The 14,339-nt window shown below is 38.5% G+C and overlaps 1 protein-coding gene across 3 annotated transcripts in view; it reads right to left on the bottom strand.

The window, feature by feature from the left end:
• Nucleotides 1–14,339, bottom strand: part of F8 (coagulation factor VIII) — a 144,893-nt gene that overhangs the window by 65,773 nt on the left and 64,781 nt on the right. For all 3 annotated transcript variants that reach the window (XM_043457542.1, XM_043457543.1, XM_043457541.1), the window contains 2 exons: nucleotides 12,473–12,617; nucleotides 4,594–4,803 (listed from right to left, as the gene is read on the bottom strand). In XM_043457542.1, the coding sequence (XP_043313477.1) occupies nucleotides 4,594–4,803; nucleotides 12,473–12,617 (355 nt within the window). The remainder of the gene's footprint in view (nucleotides 1–4,593; nucleotides 4,804–12,472; nucleotides 12,618–14,339) is intronic.

Consider the following 14,339-nt stretch of genomic DNA (forward strand, 5'->3'; position numbering starts at 1 on the left):
TCTTTTTTTAGATTGAGCTGTGTGAGCTGTTTATATAGTTTGGGTATTAGCCCACTGGTCATATCATTTGCAAAATATGTTCTCCCATTCAATAGGTTGTCTTTCTGTTTTTGTTTTGTCAATGGTTTCTTTTGCTGTGCAAAGCTTTAAGTTTAATGAGGTCCTTTTTATTTATTTTTGCTTTTATCTCCTTTGCTTTAAGAGACAGATCCAAAAAATATTGCCACAGTTTATGTCAAAGAGTGTTTCACTATGTCGTTTTCTAGGAGTTTTATAGTATTTAGTTTAGGTCTTTATTTTGAGTTTATTTTTGTATATTAAGTTAGATAATTTTGAATATCATTCTCTTACATGTATCTGTCCAGTTTTTCTTCAGTATCTGGAGACTGTCTTTTCTCCATTGTATATTCTTGCTTCCTTTGTGATAGATTGACCATAGTGTGTGAGTTTACTTTTGGGCTGTCTACCCTGTTCCATTGATCTATGTCTCTGTTTTTTGTACTAGTACCATACTGTTTTGATTACTGTTGCTTTGTAGTCTGAAGTCAGGGAGGATGATTCATCTAGTTCTGTTTTTCTTTCTCAAGATTATTTTGGCTAATCAGTGTCATTTGTTCTGTGAGAAATGGCATTGGTAATATGATAGAGATTGCATTGAATCTGTTGATTTCCTTGGGTAGCATAGTAGTTTTTACAGTACTGATTCTTCTCATCCAAGTACATGATCTATCTTCCCACCTGTTTGTGTCATCTTTGATTTCTATCATCAGTGTCTTATAGTTTTATGAGTACAGGTCTTTCATCTAACTCTTTGTGACCCCATGACTGTAGCCTGCCAGCCTCCTTTGTCCATGGGATTTTCCAGGCAAGAATGCTGGAGTGGGTTGCCTTTCTGTTCTCCAGGGGGACCTTCCCAACCCAGGGATCAAACCCAGGTCTCCCGCATTGCAGGCAGATTCCTTACCAGATGAGCCACAAGGGAAGCCCTAGTGGGGTTATATCCTGTAACTGTACCAAATTCTCTGATGAGCTCTAGTAGTTTTTTGGTGCTGTCTTTAGGATTTTCTATGTACAGCATCATGTCACATGCAGATAATGATGGCGAATAGTGACAAAGAGTGACATCCACTGGTGGGTGAAGCTGGTTCTGAGACTATAGCAGGCTCACTGAAGGGCAGGACCAGGGTCCAGGTAATTCTAGGGCTGGTGCCTGCCCACTGGTGGGTAGAGCTTGGTCCCAGGGTCTCTGGCTGGAGGTCCTGGATCTGGTGCCTGCACACTGGTATGCAGGGACAGACCCTGTGCCCTCTGGTGGGCAGGGCCATGTCCAGGGGATTCTGTGTCTCAGGGGGTTCATAAGGCAACCTGTCTGTTGGTGGGTGGGCTGTGTTCATGCCCAGTTATTTGCTTGCCATCATGTGTCCCAGAACTGGCACCTATAGATGTTGAGCCAGGACAGGACTGCATTTTCTTGCTAATAAGCCAGATAGAGGATTCCTCAATGGCATTTGCAAGCACCAGTGTACATGTGGTAGAAAGAGCTCCCCAGAATGGCTGCCACCAGTTTCTATGTCCCCAGGGACATAGGAGTTGCAGTTGCCCCCTGCTTCTCCAGGAGACTCTCCAAAATCAGCAGGCAAGTCTGACCCAGCCTCCTATTCCTGCTTTTTCCCTGGACCGTGTGAGTGAAATCTCTATTTCCCCCAGCTCTATGGGACTCTCAATTGTATGCATTATTGGCCTTCAAAATCAAATGCTCTGGGGGTTTGTCTTTCTGGTCCAGGATCCCTGGACTGGGGAGTCTAATATGGGGCTATACGTCTTACTCCTTTTGAGAGAGCCTCTGCACCTGTAATTCTTCTCCTATTTGTGAAATGCCCACCCAGGGATATAAGATTGGACAATATCATGATGTCTGTCCTACTGTCTTATTGCAGTTCCTTCTTTATAGCTTTAGTTGTAGGAGATCTGCTCTGGTAGGTGCAAGTCTTTTCCATTGATGGTCGTTCTATAAATAATTGTGATTGTGGTGTGCCTGTGAGAGGAGGTGAGCTCAGGGTCTTTCTACTCTGCCATTTATTCATGAATGGACACTTAGGTTCTTTCCATGTCTTGGTTATTATGAAGAGTGCAGTGATAAACATGGGAGTGCAGGTATCTCTTCAAGATCCTGATTTCATTTCCTTTGTACGTATACCCAGAAGCAGGATTGCTGGATCAGATGGTAGTTCTCTTTTTAACTTTTGGAGCAGTCTCCACACAGTTCTTCATAATGGCTACATCAATGTACATTCCCACCAAAAGTGCACAAGGATGCTTTCTCTACATCTTTGCCAACATCCTTGTCATCCTCTGACTTTTTGATAACAGTCATTTTGACAGGTATGAACTGATATGTTACTGTGGTTTTGATTTGCATTGCCTGATGATTAGTGATGTTGAGAGCATATTCATATACCTGTTGGTCACTTCTCTGTCTCTTTTGGAAAAATGTAATGGTATTCCGTAAGTTCTGCAGGCTCTCTTCATTCCTTTTTTTCTCCTCTTGACTCAATAGTGTCAAAAGATTTATCTTGGAGTTTGCAGATTCTTTCTTCAGCTTAATCAAGTGTGTTTTTAAAGCTCTGTTGCATTTTTTCATTTCATTCACTGTATTCTTTAGCTCCAGAATTTCTGGGTTCTTTCTTTCTTTTTCAGTGTGTGATTCAGAAGCTCCAGTTCCAGCGAGGGCACAACAGCATAGACCACATGCAGCTCGGTCAGCTGAGGTCAGTGTCAGCAAAATTATGGAGGGTCCTTGGTTGTCAAAGCTTTGAGTGTCCATGATGGTGGTGAGGGTTGTTGACCTCCTAGGTGGTGAAGGCTGCTGGGGTTCTTTTGTTCTTCTTTTCACCCATAGACTGAGGTCCTAGCTGAGGGGATTCTTGGTGCTGGGTCTGGCATGTGAGCACACAGACCTGGGTAATAGTGCTGGTTTCTGGGGGCAGAGACGTACATGCATTTGTGATGATTCCACTGTTTGGAGTGCGGGTGCCTAGTGTGACAATGGAATTCACTATGCCTGTGTTTTGAGCCTGAGCACACCTGCTGTGGTGGTGCCAGTGTCAAAGGTGCATGGCAGGTCTCACCACATTTAAAATAACTGTAATCATACAGAGTCTGTTACATGACCACAGTGAAGTTAAAATAAGAAATCAGCAACATAGACCAGGGGCTTTATTTAGCTTGAGCTTTATAATCAAGATAGAAAATTTCCCCTCAAGACACAAAGAGCAGAGTTTTAATTTGTCTTTAGAATTTAACTGATCACCAAAGTAGTTTACAAGCTTCTGAAAATATTGATATTTTAAATAGCATTCTCTGCCTACACACACACACACACACACACACACACACACACACACACTTTCTTTGGTTTAGACAATTATAATCATATTATGCATACTGTTTTATAACATTTTTGCACATTTTTAATTTATTCATTCATTGAAAAAATGTTTATTAAGTATCTACTATAGGCCAGGCACTATAAACATTGGGGATTCAATGACAAACAAGATGACAAGGTCTTTGAGACCTTGCAACTTAGCTGCAAAGCAGATAATGAAGATATAAACATGAAGAAACAAGATACTTTCAGAGGTATTATTGGAGTTCTGTCAGGGTCTTCTTCACTCACTTCCCACAAAAATACATTGCTGAAGTATAAGATGAGTTTCTGGGTATGAAGGTGAATCTATGGTTTTATATGATAAGATTGGTTTTGATTCCCTAGAAATTTCCCCATGAGAATTTATCTCCAGAAAAGCCATAAGTGTAAGAGAATGACTACAATTTGTCAGGTTTAGACAGGGTCGGTGTCCCTCCTGATCACCAGACTGGATGCACTCAAAAGCTTTGCTTTTGAGTCATTCTGGAGGGAGGTAGGTGATGAGAAGTTGACAGTCATGTTTGTCCTGAAGGCTTCACAGTGGTTTGATGGTATGTATGCATGCAAGAGGAGATTATTATGCACTTACCAACAAAACCAACGTTCACAAGGCACTCAGAAACATATTTAGCCAGCCCCTGTGTGTTAACTGCAGATATAAATGTATATTCACCACTACAGTCTAATAAACACACTTAAAAGGTTGGCCCACAGCAAGTAAAGGTACTTTTTAAAAAAGCAAAGACTTTTAACTTAAACATTTGCTCTGGTGCACGTGTGCATGCGTGCATGCTCAGTCATGGCCAACCCTTTGCAACCCTATAGACTGTAGTCCGCCAGGCTCCTCTGTCCATGGGATTCTCCAGGCAAGGATACTGGAGTGGGTTGCCATGTCTTCCTCCAGGGGATCTTCCCAACCCTGGGGTCAAACCTGAATCTCTTGCATTTCCTGCACTGTGGGCAGATTCTGTCCCCACTGAGCCACCTGTGAAGCTCATTTGATATGGTTCTATCATTAAAATGCCTTGCAATTACCAAAATCACCTGAACCATTTAGCATGTGATGAGCTAGTGGGCAGATGTGAGCTAGTGGGCAAAAAACCATGTGAATGGCCAGTGAAGCAAACACTGCTGTTAGTAAAAGAATAATATAAATAACTAACCTGGATTTTCCATTGACATGAAGACAGTTTCTCCCGAGAAGGGGAATAGGGTGAGTGTATCTTCATAGACCATTTTGTGTTTGAAGGTATATCCAGAGAAGAAGACAGAGAGGAAGTCAATTTGGGCTCCAACACTTAGAATGTACCAGTACGCCACCTCATGCAAACAAACCGACAGCTGCAAGCTATCAAAAACATAGCCATTGATGCCTGCAAAAGAAATGGAGAATAGAAGATTTTAACAGTATCTGGATTTATTATTTTTGATTGTCATGATATGATTATAAATGATTATAAGTTATGCTCCATATCTTATTCTCAAAAGGAGATAACATTATACCTTCCAAAAAAGCAAACTGTAATGCTTGATCAGCTAGGTTTCAATCTCAAAATGAGGAGAGTTATAGACCATGGTAATGATGCATTTAGGTGCTATGTTGTGGGCAGCAGGTTAATGAGGAGGAGAGCGTTTGCATGGTCTCAGTGTATCTCCCTACACACTGCTTATTAATTGCAAAGAGAAAAATAATAACTATACAGAGGAAAAAAACAAGAAAATCCTTGATCTGGTGATTAAAATTATTATCTGCTAATGTTCCAAATTCAAGGAAACAAATTTCAAAGAATCAGGACAACTAGGTCCAGGACTAGAGCCTGAACTGGGAAGAGGAAATGCTACAAAGAACAGCATTAATTGATACAACTGGAATATTGGCTGTCAATTAGATAAACATATTATGTTATGTATTAGATAATGTATCAATGCTACATTTTCTGAATTTCATAACTCCACTTTGATTATGTAAGAGAATATATTTATTCATAGGAAATACACAACGGAGTATTAAAAGATAAAGGGATATGATGTCTACAGTCTATTCTCACGTTGAAAGTAAGTTATAAAATATGTATATAAAAGAAAGAATGATAAAGAAAACATAGCAAAATCTTAAAAATGAGTGAATCTGGATAAAGTGTATATGGGAGTTCTCTATTATTCTTGCAGCATTTCTGTAAGTTTGAAATTATTTCTGAATGAAAAGTAAATAAAAAAGTAAAAAAAAAAAGTAAAATAGATTTCAACTTATTAAGAGAATTGTTTCTGAAAGCCTCTTCCATATATCTGTCTATCCAATCAATAAATGTTTGTCTACTCTGCAAGGTGGTGGCCCACAAATCCAGTAAGCTATGCTCAGACACTAGCTTAGTGCAACTAACTCAGAATCAAAGTTTCTTCTCTTCAAAGTGATAAAAGGTATTTTAAAGCTATTGTAATTATAAGCATGGTCTTAATGCAGGTATGGTTCCTGGTGGCTCCAGTGGTAAAGAATCTGCCTGCAATGCAGGAGATCTGGGTTCCATCCCTGGGTTGGGAAGATCCCCTAGAGAAGGGAATGTCTATCCACTCCAGTATTCTTGCCTGGAGAATCCCATGGACAGAGGAGCCTGGCAGGCTACAGTCCATGGGGTCGCACAGAGTTGCAGGTATAGATGATTATATCAATCAGAACATAGAGTCCAGAAACAGATACAGACATAAATGGAAATTTAATATATGATAAAGGGAGCATCCCAGAACAGTAGCAGAAAGAATGAACTATTTGGTAAATGCTAATGGAAAAGATGGCTGTTCATGTGGAGCCACAAAAGACCCTGAATAGCCAAAGCAATCCTAAGAAAGAAGAACAAAACTAGAGGTATCACACTTCCTGATTTCAAACTATACTCCAAGAAAAAATGATTAAAATAGTATGGCAAAAAAGAAATAAACAGTATGGCACTGGAATAAAGAGAGACACATAAATCAATGGAAAACAATCAAGAGCCCAGAAATAAACTCTCACATATATGGCCAACTAATAAATGACAAGTGAGCCAAGAATATTCAATGGGGAAAAGATAGTCTCTTCAATAAATGGTGTTGGGAAAACTGAATAGCCACATGCAGAATGAGTTTGGACCTTTACATTACATGATACACAAAAATTAACTTGAAATGGATTAAAGACTGAAGCATAAGACCTGAAACTGTAAAACTAGAAAACATAGGGAAACTCATCTTTGCAATAATTTTTTTGATATGACACCAAAAGCACAAGCAACAAAAGCAAAAATTAATAAGTGGGACTATATCCAACTAAAAATCTTCACAAAAAAATAGCCAACACAATGAAAAGGCAACCTATGGAATGGGAGAAAATATTTGTAAATCATATATCTGATAAGGGATTAATATGTAAAATATATAAAGAATTCATATAATTCAGTAAGAAAACAAACAAACACAATTCAATTTGATTTTAAAAATGGGCAGGTGAACTGAATAGACTTTATTTTCCAAAAGAAGACATACAGATGATCAACAGGTACAGGAAAAGATGCTCAACATTACAAATCAAATGTGATCCTCCATGAAATGTCAGAGAAAGAGAATTACTTTATGATTCCACTTACATGTGGAATGTAAAAAAAGATGAGCTCATACAAACAGAGAGGAGAATTGTGATTATGAGGGGCTGGGGTGTGTGTTGGGGAAATGGGTTGGTGTTGGTCAAAGGGTACAAACTTCCAGCTATATAAGAGGAAAAAGTTCCGAGGATCTAATGTACAGCATGGTGATTTTATTAGTGATACTGTATTTTATATACTTGAAAGTTGCTAAGAGAGTTAGATCTGAACTGTTCTCATCACAAAAAAAAAAAAAAAAGAAATGGCAATTATGTGATCTGCTGGAGGTGTTAGCTAAAATCATTGTGGGAAATCAAATCATTTTGCTGTATATAAGTGTATGAAGTAGATACATTGTACACCTTAATGTTTAATACAATGTTGTATGACCACTTTATATTAATAATGCTGGAAACAAAACAAAACAAACAACAACATTCTCTGTATAATGGGTAAAATTTCAAAGGCAAGTCCCCTCCAACAATGAAAACAGAAGTGTGCAGAACTTCCAAAATAGTAAAGAACAATTGGAATTTAAAAACACTTAATGGATCAAAAAATTAAAAAGAAAAAACTTAAAATTTAGAAAAAAGGAAATACAAAATCAGACAACACATATAAATCCCATGCAGATAGAATAAACTTCTCATATATGCAGAGTACATCATGAGAAAGGCTGGGCTGGATGAAGCACAAGCTGGAATCAAGACTGCCAGGAGAGAAGAAAAAAAAAAAAGACTGCCAGGAGAAATATCAATAACCTCAGATATGCAGATGACACCGCCCTTATGGTAGAAAGCAAAGAGGAACTAAAGAGCCTCTTGATGAAAGTGAAAGAGGAGAGTGAAAAAGTTGGCTTAAAACTCAACATTCAAAAAAATAAGATCATGGCATCTGGTTCCATTACTTCATGGCAAATAGGGAAAAAGTGGAAACAGTGGCAGACTTTATATTTTGGGGGCTCCAAAATCACTGCAGATAGTGACTGCAGCCATGAAATTAAAAGACACTTAACTCCTTGGAAGGAAAGTTATGACCAACGTAGATAGCATATTAAAAAGCAGAGACATTACTTTGCCAACAAAGGTCCGTCTAGTCAAGGCTATGGTTTCTCCAGTAGTCATGTATGGATGTGAGAGTTGGATTATAAAGAAAGCTGAGTGCTCAAGAACTGATGCTTTTGAACTGTGGTGTTGGCAAAGACTCTTGAGAGTTCCATGGACTGCAAGGAGATCCAATCAGTCCATCCTAAAGGAAATCAACCCTAATATTCATTGGAAGGACTGAGGCTGAAGCTGAAGCTCCAATACTTTGGCCACCTGATGTGAAAAACTGACTCATTAGAAAAGACCCTGATGCTGGGAAAGACTGAAGGCGGGAGGAGAAGGGGACGACAGAGGATGAGATGGTTGGATGGCATCACTGATTCAATGGACATGAGTTTGAGCAAACCCCAGAAGATTGTGAAGGATGGGGAAGCCTGGCATGCTGCAGTTTGTGGGGTCGCAAAGAGTCAGACATGACTGAATGACTAAACAACAACAACAATGATAGTTCTATCTTTAAACTTGAGGGGAACCTCCAAACTGCTTTCCATAATGGTGGTACCAACTTCCATTCCCACCAACAGTGTACAAGGGTTCCCATTTCTGCACATCCTTGCCGACACTTGTTATCTTTTGATAACAGGCATTCTAATGGATGTGAGGTGATATTTCATTGTGACTTTGATTTGCATTTCCAAACTGTCTTCCAGAGTGACTACCTGATTGTACATGCATGAGGGTTCCTATTGCTCTGCACTCTTGCCAGTATATTTAATGTTATCCATTTTGTTTTATTTTAGTTGTTAAAATAGCCCTGGAGTGATATCTCACTGGAGTTTTAATACGCATTTCCTTAATGGTCAATGATGTTGAGTAACTTTTTCATGTGCTTATTTGCCTTCCATATATCTTCTCTGGTAATGTATTTATTAAAATCTTTTATCCATTTTTAGGGGTTTGTTTTCATACTGCTGAGTCTGAGAGTTTAGATATGTATATGTGATTAGCAAATATTTTCTCTTTTCATTGTCTTTATCAGTATCTTATGTAGAGCAGTTTTTCCTTTTGGATGAAATTCAATGTATCAGGTTTTTCCTCCTATGAATTTTGATTTTGGTGTTATTTATCAGAACCCTTTGCCTAACTCCAGGTCATGAAAATTTCCTTCTATTTTTTAAAAAAACTTCTTGTGGTTTTACATTATGCATTTAGATCTATGATCCATTTTGAGTTAATCTTTAAGTGTGAGATTTAGGTTGAGGTTCATCTTTTTTTATATGGGTGACTAACTGTTCCAACACTATTTGTTGAAAAGACTATCCTTTCTCCATTGAATTGCATTTCCATCTTCATCAAAAATCAGTTAGCTGCATGTGTGTGGGTCTATTTCTGCACTAGACATTCTATATCATCCAACTTTGTGAATACAATGCCATCTTGGTTACTTTAGCTTTATGTGCTGTGCTGCACTTAGTCATGCAGTTGTGTCTGACTCTGCAACCCCATGGACTGTAGCCCACCAAGCTCCTCTGTCCATTGGGATTCTCCAGGCAAGAATACTGGAGTGGGTTGCCATGCCCTTCTACAGGGGATCTTCCCAACCCATGGACTGAACCCAGGTCTCCTGCATTGCAGGCAGATTCTCTACCATCTGAGCCACCAGGGAAGCCCAAGAATACTGAGGTGGGTAGCTTATCTATTCTCCAGGGGAACTTCCTGACCCAGGAATTGAACCTGGTCTCCTGCATTGCAGGTAGATTCTTTACCAGCTGAGCTACCAGGGAATAGAAGTCTTAAAATCAGATAATATAGTATGAGTCTTCCAACTTGATTTTTCTTTTCCAAAATTGTTTTGGCTATTCCTGTGCCTTTGCATTTCCATATGAATTTTATAATATACTTTTCCCTACCAACAAAAAATATCATCATGGGATTTTAATAGGAATTGCATTAAATCTATAAATCAGTTTGGGAACAGCTGACAACTTCACTCCATTGAGTCTTCCAAACCATGGATGTTACATGTCACTCCACTTATTTAGGTCTTTTAAAATTTCTTTCATCAGTGTTTTGTAATTTTCAGTGTACAGATCCTGCACATTTTGTTAGATTTTGGCCTAAGTATTTCATTTTTTGAGGCATTATAAATGGTATTATTTTTGTAATTGAAGTTTCGACTACTAGGCTATTGTTATATAGAAATTTATATGTCAGCTTTGCATTCTGCAATTAGACTAAACTCACTTATTTCTAGGGGCTTTTTTGTGGATATCTGGAGATTTTCAATGTAGATAATCATGTCATATTCAGTTTTATTCCTTTACTTCCAATCTGCATTCTTTTAAATCTTTCTAATTTCCTCCCCCAATTTACTTGCTGCCAACTACTTTTCAGGGTTCTCAGACAGCTGCTCAGTGCATGCTGTTAAGGAAAAATCCAGTAGGATTGACAGAGTGATTCTATTTTAATCAGAACCAGAACTTCAGAAGGCACATATTTTTAATTTAAATGGCTTCAATCAGATCGGTTTCAAAAAGACTGTGGTAGTTATGCACTAGCATTGTACGATAGTATCCTTTTACTCACAAGCCCACTAGTAATAGGGCTTCCCTGGTGGCTCAAATAGTAAAGAATCTTCCGGCAATGTAGGAGACCCAGGTTTGATCCCTGGGTCAGGAAAATCCCCTGGAGAAGGGAATGGTAACCCACTCCAGTTTTCTTGCCTGGAGAACCCCATGGACAGAGGAGCCTGGTGGGCTACAGACCATGGGGTCGCAAAGAGTCAGACATGACTGAGCGACTAACAACAACCACTAGTAATAATTGTATTATAATTTTGCCAGTCTGATAGGTTTAAAGTGTTATCACGATGGTATTCAATTTTGCATTTCTCTATAGTGAGATTGGAATTTTTTTCATATTTTTGACCATTCTGACTTGTGTGAATGTATAAACACATACACATATGTGCTCCCACCCAAACTTTTACGCTGAAGTTCTAATCCCTAGTACCTCTGAATGGGTCTGCATTGAGAGATAGCATCTTTAGACAGGTAATTATTTAAAATGAGATCATTAAGTTTCTTCTGAGTCCCCCTCCTTGGCTGGTAGATGGTCTTTCCTCTGTGTGTGCACATGTCTGTCTACAACTTTCCCTATAAGAAGAAACCAATCTTGTTGACTCCTTGATCTAGACTTTGACTCTCTAGAATTCTGAGGAAATAAATATCTTCTGTTGAAACCACCCAGTTTGTGGGATTTTGTTATGGCAAGCCTAGCAGACTAATACAACATATATGTGTTTATATATGATTATACAATCATGGAAAAATATGTTTTAACATGGGCTACCTGAACACAAAATGGTTAGTGGAAAGGTATAAGATGGAAGGAGGTGGGCAGGTAAAAGTGAAGAGGAAGCCAAATAAATATAAAAAAGATCGGAGGAGCTAAGATGGCAGAGGAATAGGACGGGGAGACCACTTTCTCCCCTACAAATTTATCGAAAGAACATTTGAACGTTGAGCAAATTCCACTAAACAACTTCTGATCACTAGCAGAGGACATCAGGCACCCAGAAAAGCAGCCCATTGTCTTCTAAAGGAGGTAGGACAAAATATAAAAGATAAAAAGAGAGACAAAAGAATTAGGGATGGAGACCCGTCCCGGGAAGGGAGTCCTAATAGAGGAAGTTTCCAAACACCAGGAAACTCTCTCACTGGCGGGTCTGGGGGAAGTTTTTGAATCTTGGAGGGCAACCTAACCGGGAGGAAAAATAAATAAAACCCACAGATTACATGCCTAAAAGCAACTCCCAGCAGAAAAGTACCCCAGACACTCACATCTGCCACCAGCAAGTGGGGGCTGAATGGAGAGGAGCAGGTGGCATTGCTTAGGGTAAAAAAAGATCATGTTTTACACTTAAAATATATACAATAAAGCTGGAAAAAAGATGTTGCATTTTTTTCATGTACAATGTCTTGATTAATTTGACCGTTAAACTGTTAAGCTGGCAACTGTTTTACCAGCTATATTTATATATGAAATTGCATATTCCCTTTGTATTTCATGTGTAATTTACTGATTGAGTACATTTCATATTAAGGTTTATGTATGTTTGGGTAAATGAAAATTGTGTCTCTTATTTTATTTATCCTTTAAAATAAACTTCTGTAGATATTTGATGCCTTCTAAAAGAAAATATATATGCATTATGTGATCATATTGATGCATTTATATAAAATTGCACATGCTCATATATAATAATTTTAAGGAAATATGAATCTTGTGAGGCATATAAAGTAATGCATTAACTGCACATCTATTTGGCAGTTTCAACTTCCCTTTATCCATTACTCTTTGGACTTAAATGCTGGATCACTTACTGTGCATGATGTTGGAGACTTGGAACTCTGGATCCTGGGGCTGTACTCCATTGGGGAGGAAGCGCTGAATATTCTCTGTGAGGTACCAACTTTTATTCTCATCAAATACAGAAAACAGGATGACATTTCTCTTGTCTGACATCATCTGTTAATTGCATGCATTGAAAGAAAGAAAGAAATGTTACTAGTACTATCAGGTAGAAATTAGCAGCCTGTGATGTAAGTGATGGCATGCATATGATATATCCATAATCCTCTAGATCAATGCCATTTTCCCCCTAGGGTCACTATTATGGTATGTCCCAGGGCTTAGGAGTGGGAGTGGATGCTATGAGCAGTGAATGTATGTTTAAAGCAAGTGTGTCCTCAGGGAAAGAGGTTACTGGACCCATTAAACTTAGTTTCTTCTGGTCCCAAGGTCATATGCTGGATGATATTTTTCATGGAGTCTGTAGCCTCATTCTCTCCATGTTCAGATTAGAGGATTTTCACTCTTTAAAGACCCAAGTGATTATTCAAGGTCTTTCTTAAACAATTTAGTCAAATCAAGTAAGATGAATGCCTTCCTAAACTTTCATTGAGCAAATGTCCTTCCACAAGGCTAACTATAAAAAATTAAAAATAGAAAACAAATTTAAATAACAAAGTTAAGATGAATCATAAATGTTTACTAACACTAATAATTTTAAGTTTTTTTTTACTTTTAAGTTTTATAATACAAAGTTTAAAGTTTTTTTTTGAGAGGAGCTGTTTGTATCTGAACCAAAGTTACTAGCTGTCACTTGCTAAATAAATCTGTTAAGATTTAATGTATAAACTTCAGTAACATGTATAAATTTCATTTTGTATAACCCATTACTACAGAAATGAAAACGTTGAGGAAAAAGATAGGAAAATGTAGGTACATTTCCGTCTTCTTCCAAAAACTGACAGGAAAACTATAATTAGGTAAAATTAGTCAGGGAAGGTACTAGTCCAAATGTATGCTGCTCTGGGTTTGTGTGCCAAATGTTTTATCTGTATTAAAGTTCATGAAATGTTTTCAGACTAGTCAGTCAGTTCAGTTGCTCAGTCGTGTCCGACTCTGCGACCCCATGGACTGCAGCATGTCAGGCTTCCCTGTCCATCACCATGAGTTTACTCAAACTCATGTCCATTGAGTCGGTGATGCCATCCAACAATCTCATCCTCTGTCATCCCCTTCTCCTCCTGCCTTCAATCTTTCCAGCATCAGGGTCTTTTCAAATGAGTCAGTTTTTCGCATCAGGTGGCCAGAGTATTTGAGTTTCAGTTTCAGCCTCAGTCTTTCCAATGAATATTCAGGACTGATTTCCTTTAGGATGGACTGGTTGGAACTCCTTGCAGTACAAGGGATTCTCAAGAGTCTTCTCTGACACCACAGTTCAAAAGCATCAATTCTCTGGCGCTCAGCTTTCTTTATGGTTCAACTCTCACATCCATACATGACTACTGGAAAAACCATAGCTTTGACTAGATAGACCTTTGTTAGCAAAGTAATGTCTCTGCTTTTTAATATGCTGTCTAGGTTGGTCATAGCCTTTCTTCCAAGGAGCAAGTGTCTTTTAATTTCATGGCTGCAGTCACCATCTGCAGTGATTTTGGAGCCCCCCAAAATAAAGTCTGTCACTGTTTCCACTTTTTCCCCATCTATTTGCCATGAAGTGATGGGATTCGATGCCAAGATCTTAGTTTTTTGAATGTTGAGTTTTAAGCCAGCTTTTTCACTCTCCTCTTTCACTTTCATCAAGAGGCTCTTTAGTTCTTCTTCCCTTTCTGCCATTAGTGTGGTATCATTTGCATATCTGAGGTTATTGATATTTCTCCTGGCAATCTTGATTCCAGCTTG

The sequence above is a fragment of the Cervus canadensis genome, chromosome X (genome assembly GCF_019320065.1).
Source record: "Cervus canadensis isolate Bull #8, Minnesota chromosome X, ASM1932006v1, whole genome shotgun sequence".
In the NCBI taxonomy this organism is placed as follows: Eukaryota; Metazoa; Chordata; class Mammalia; order Artiodactyla; family Cervidae; genus Cervus; species Cervus canadensis.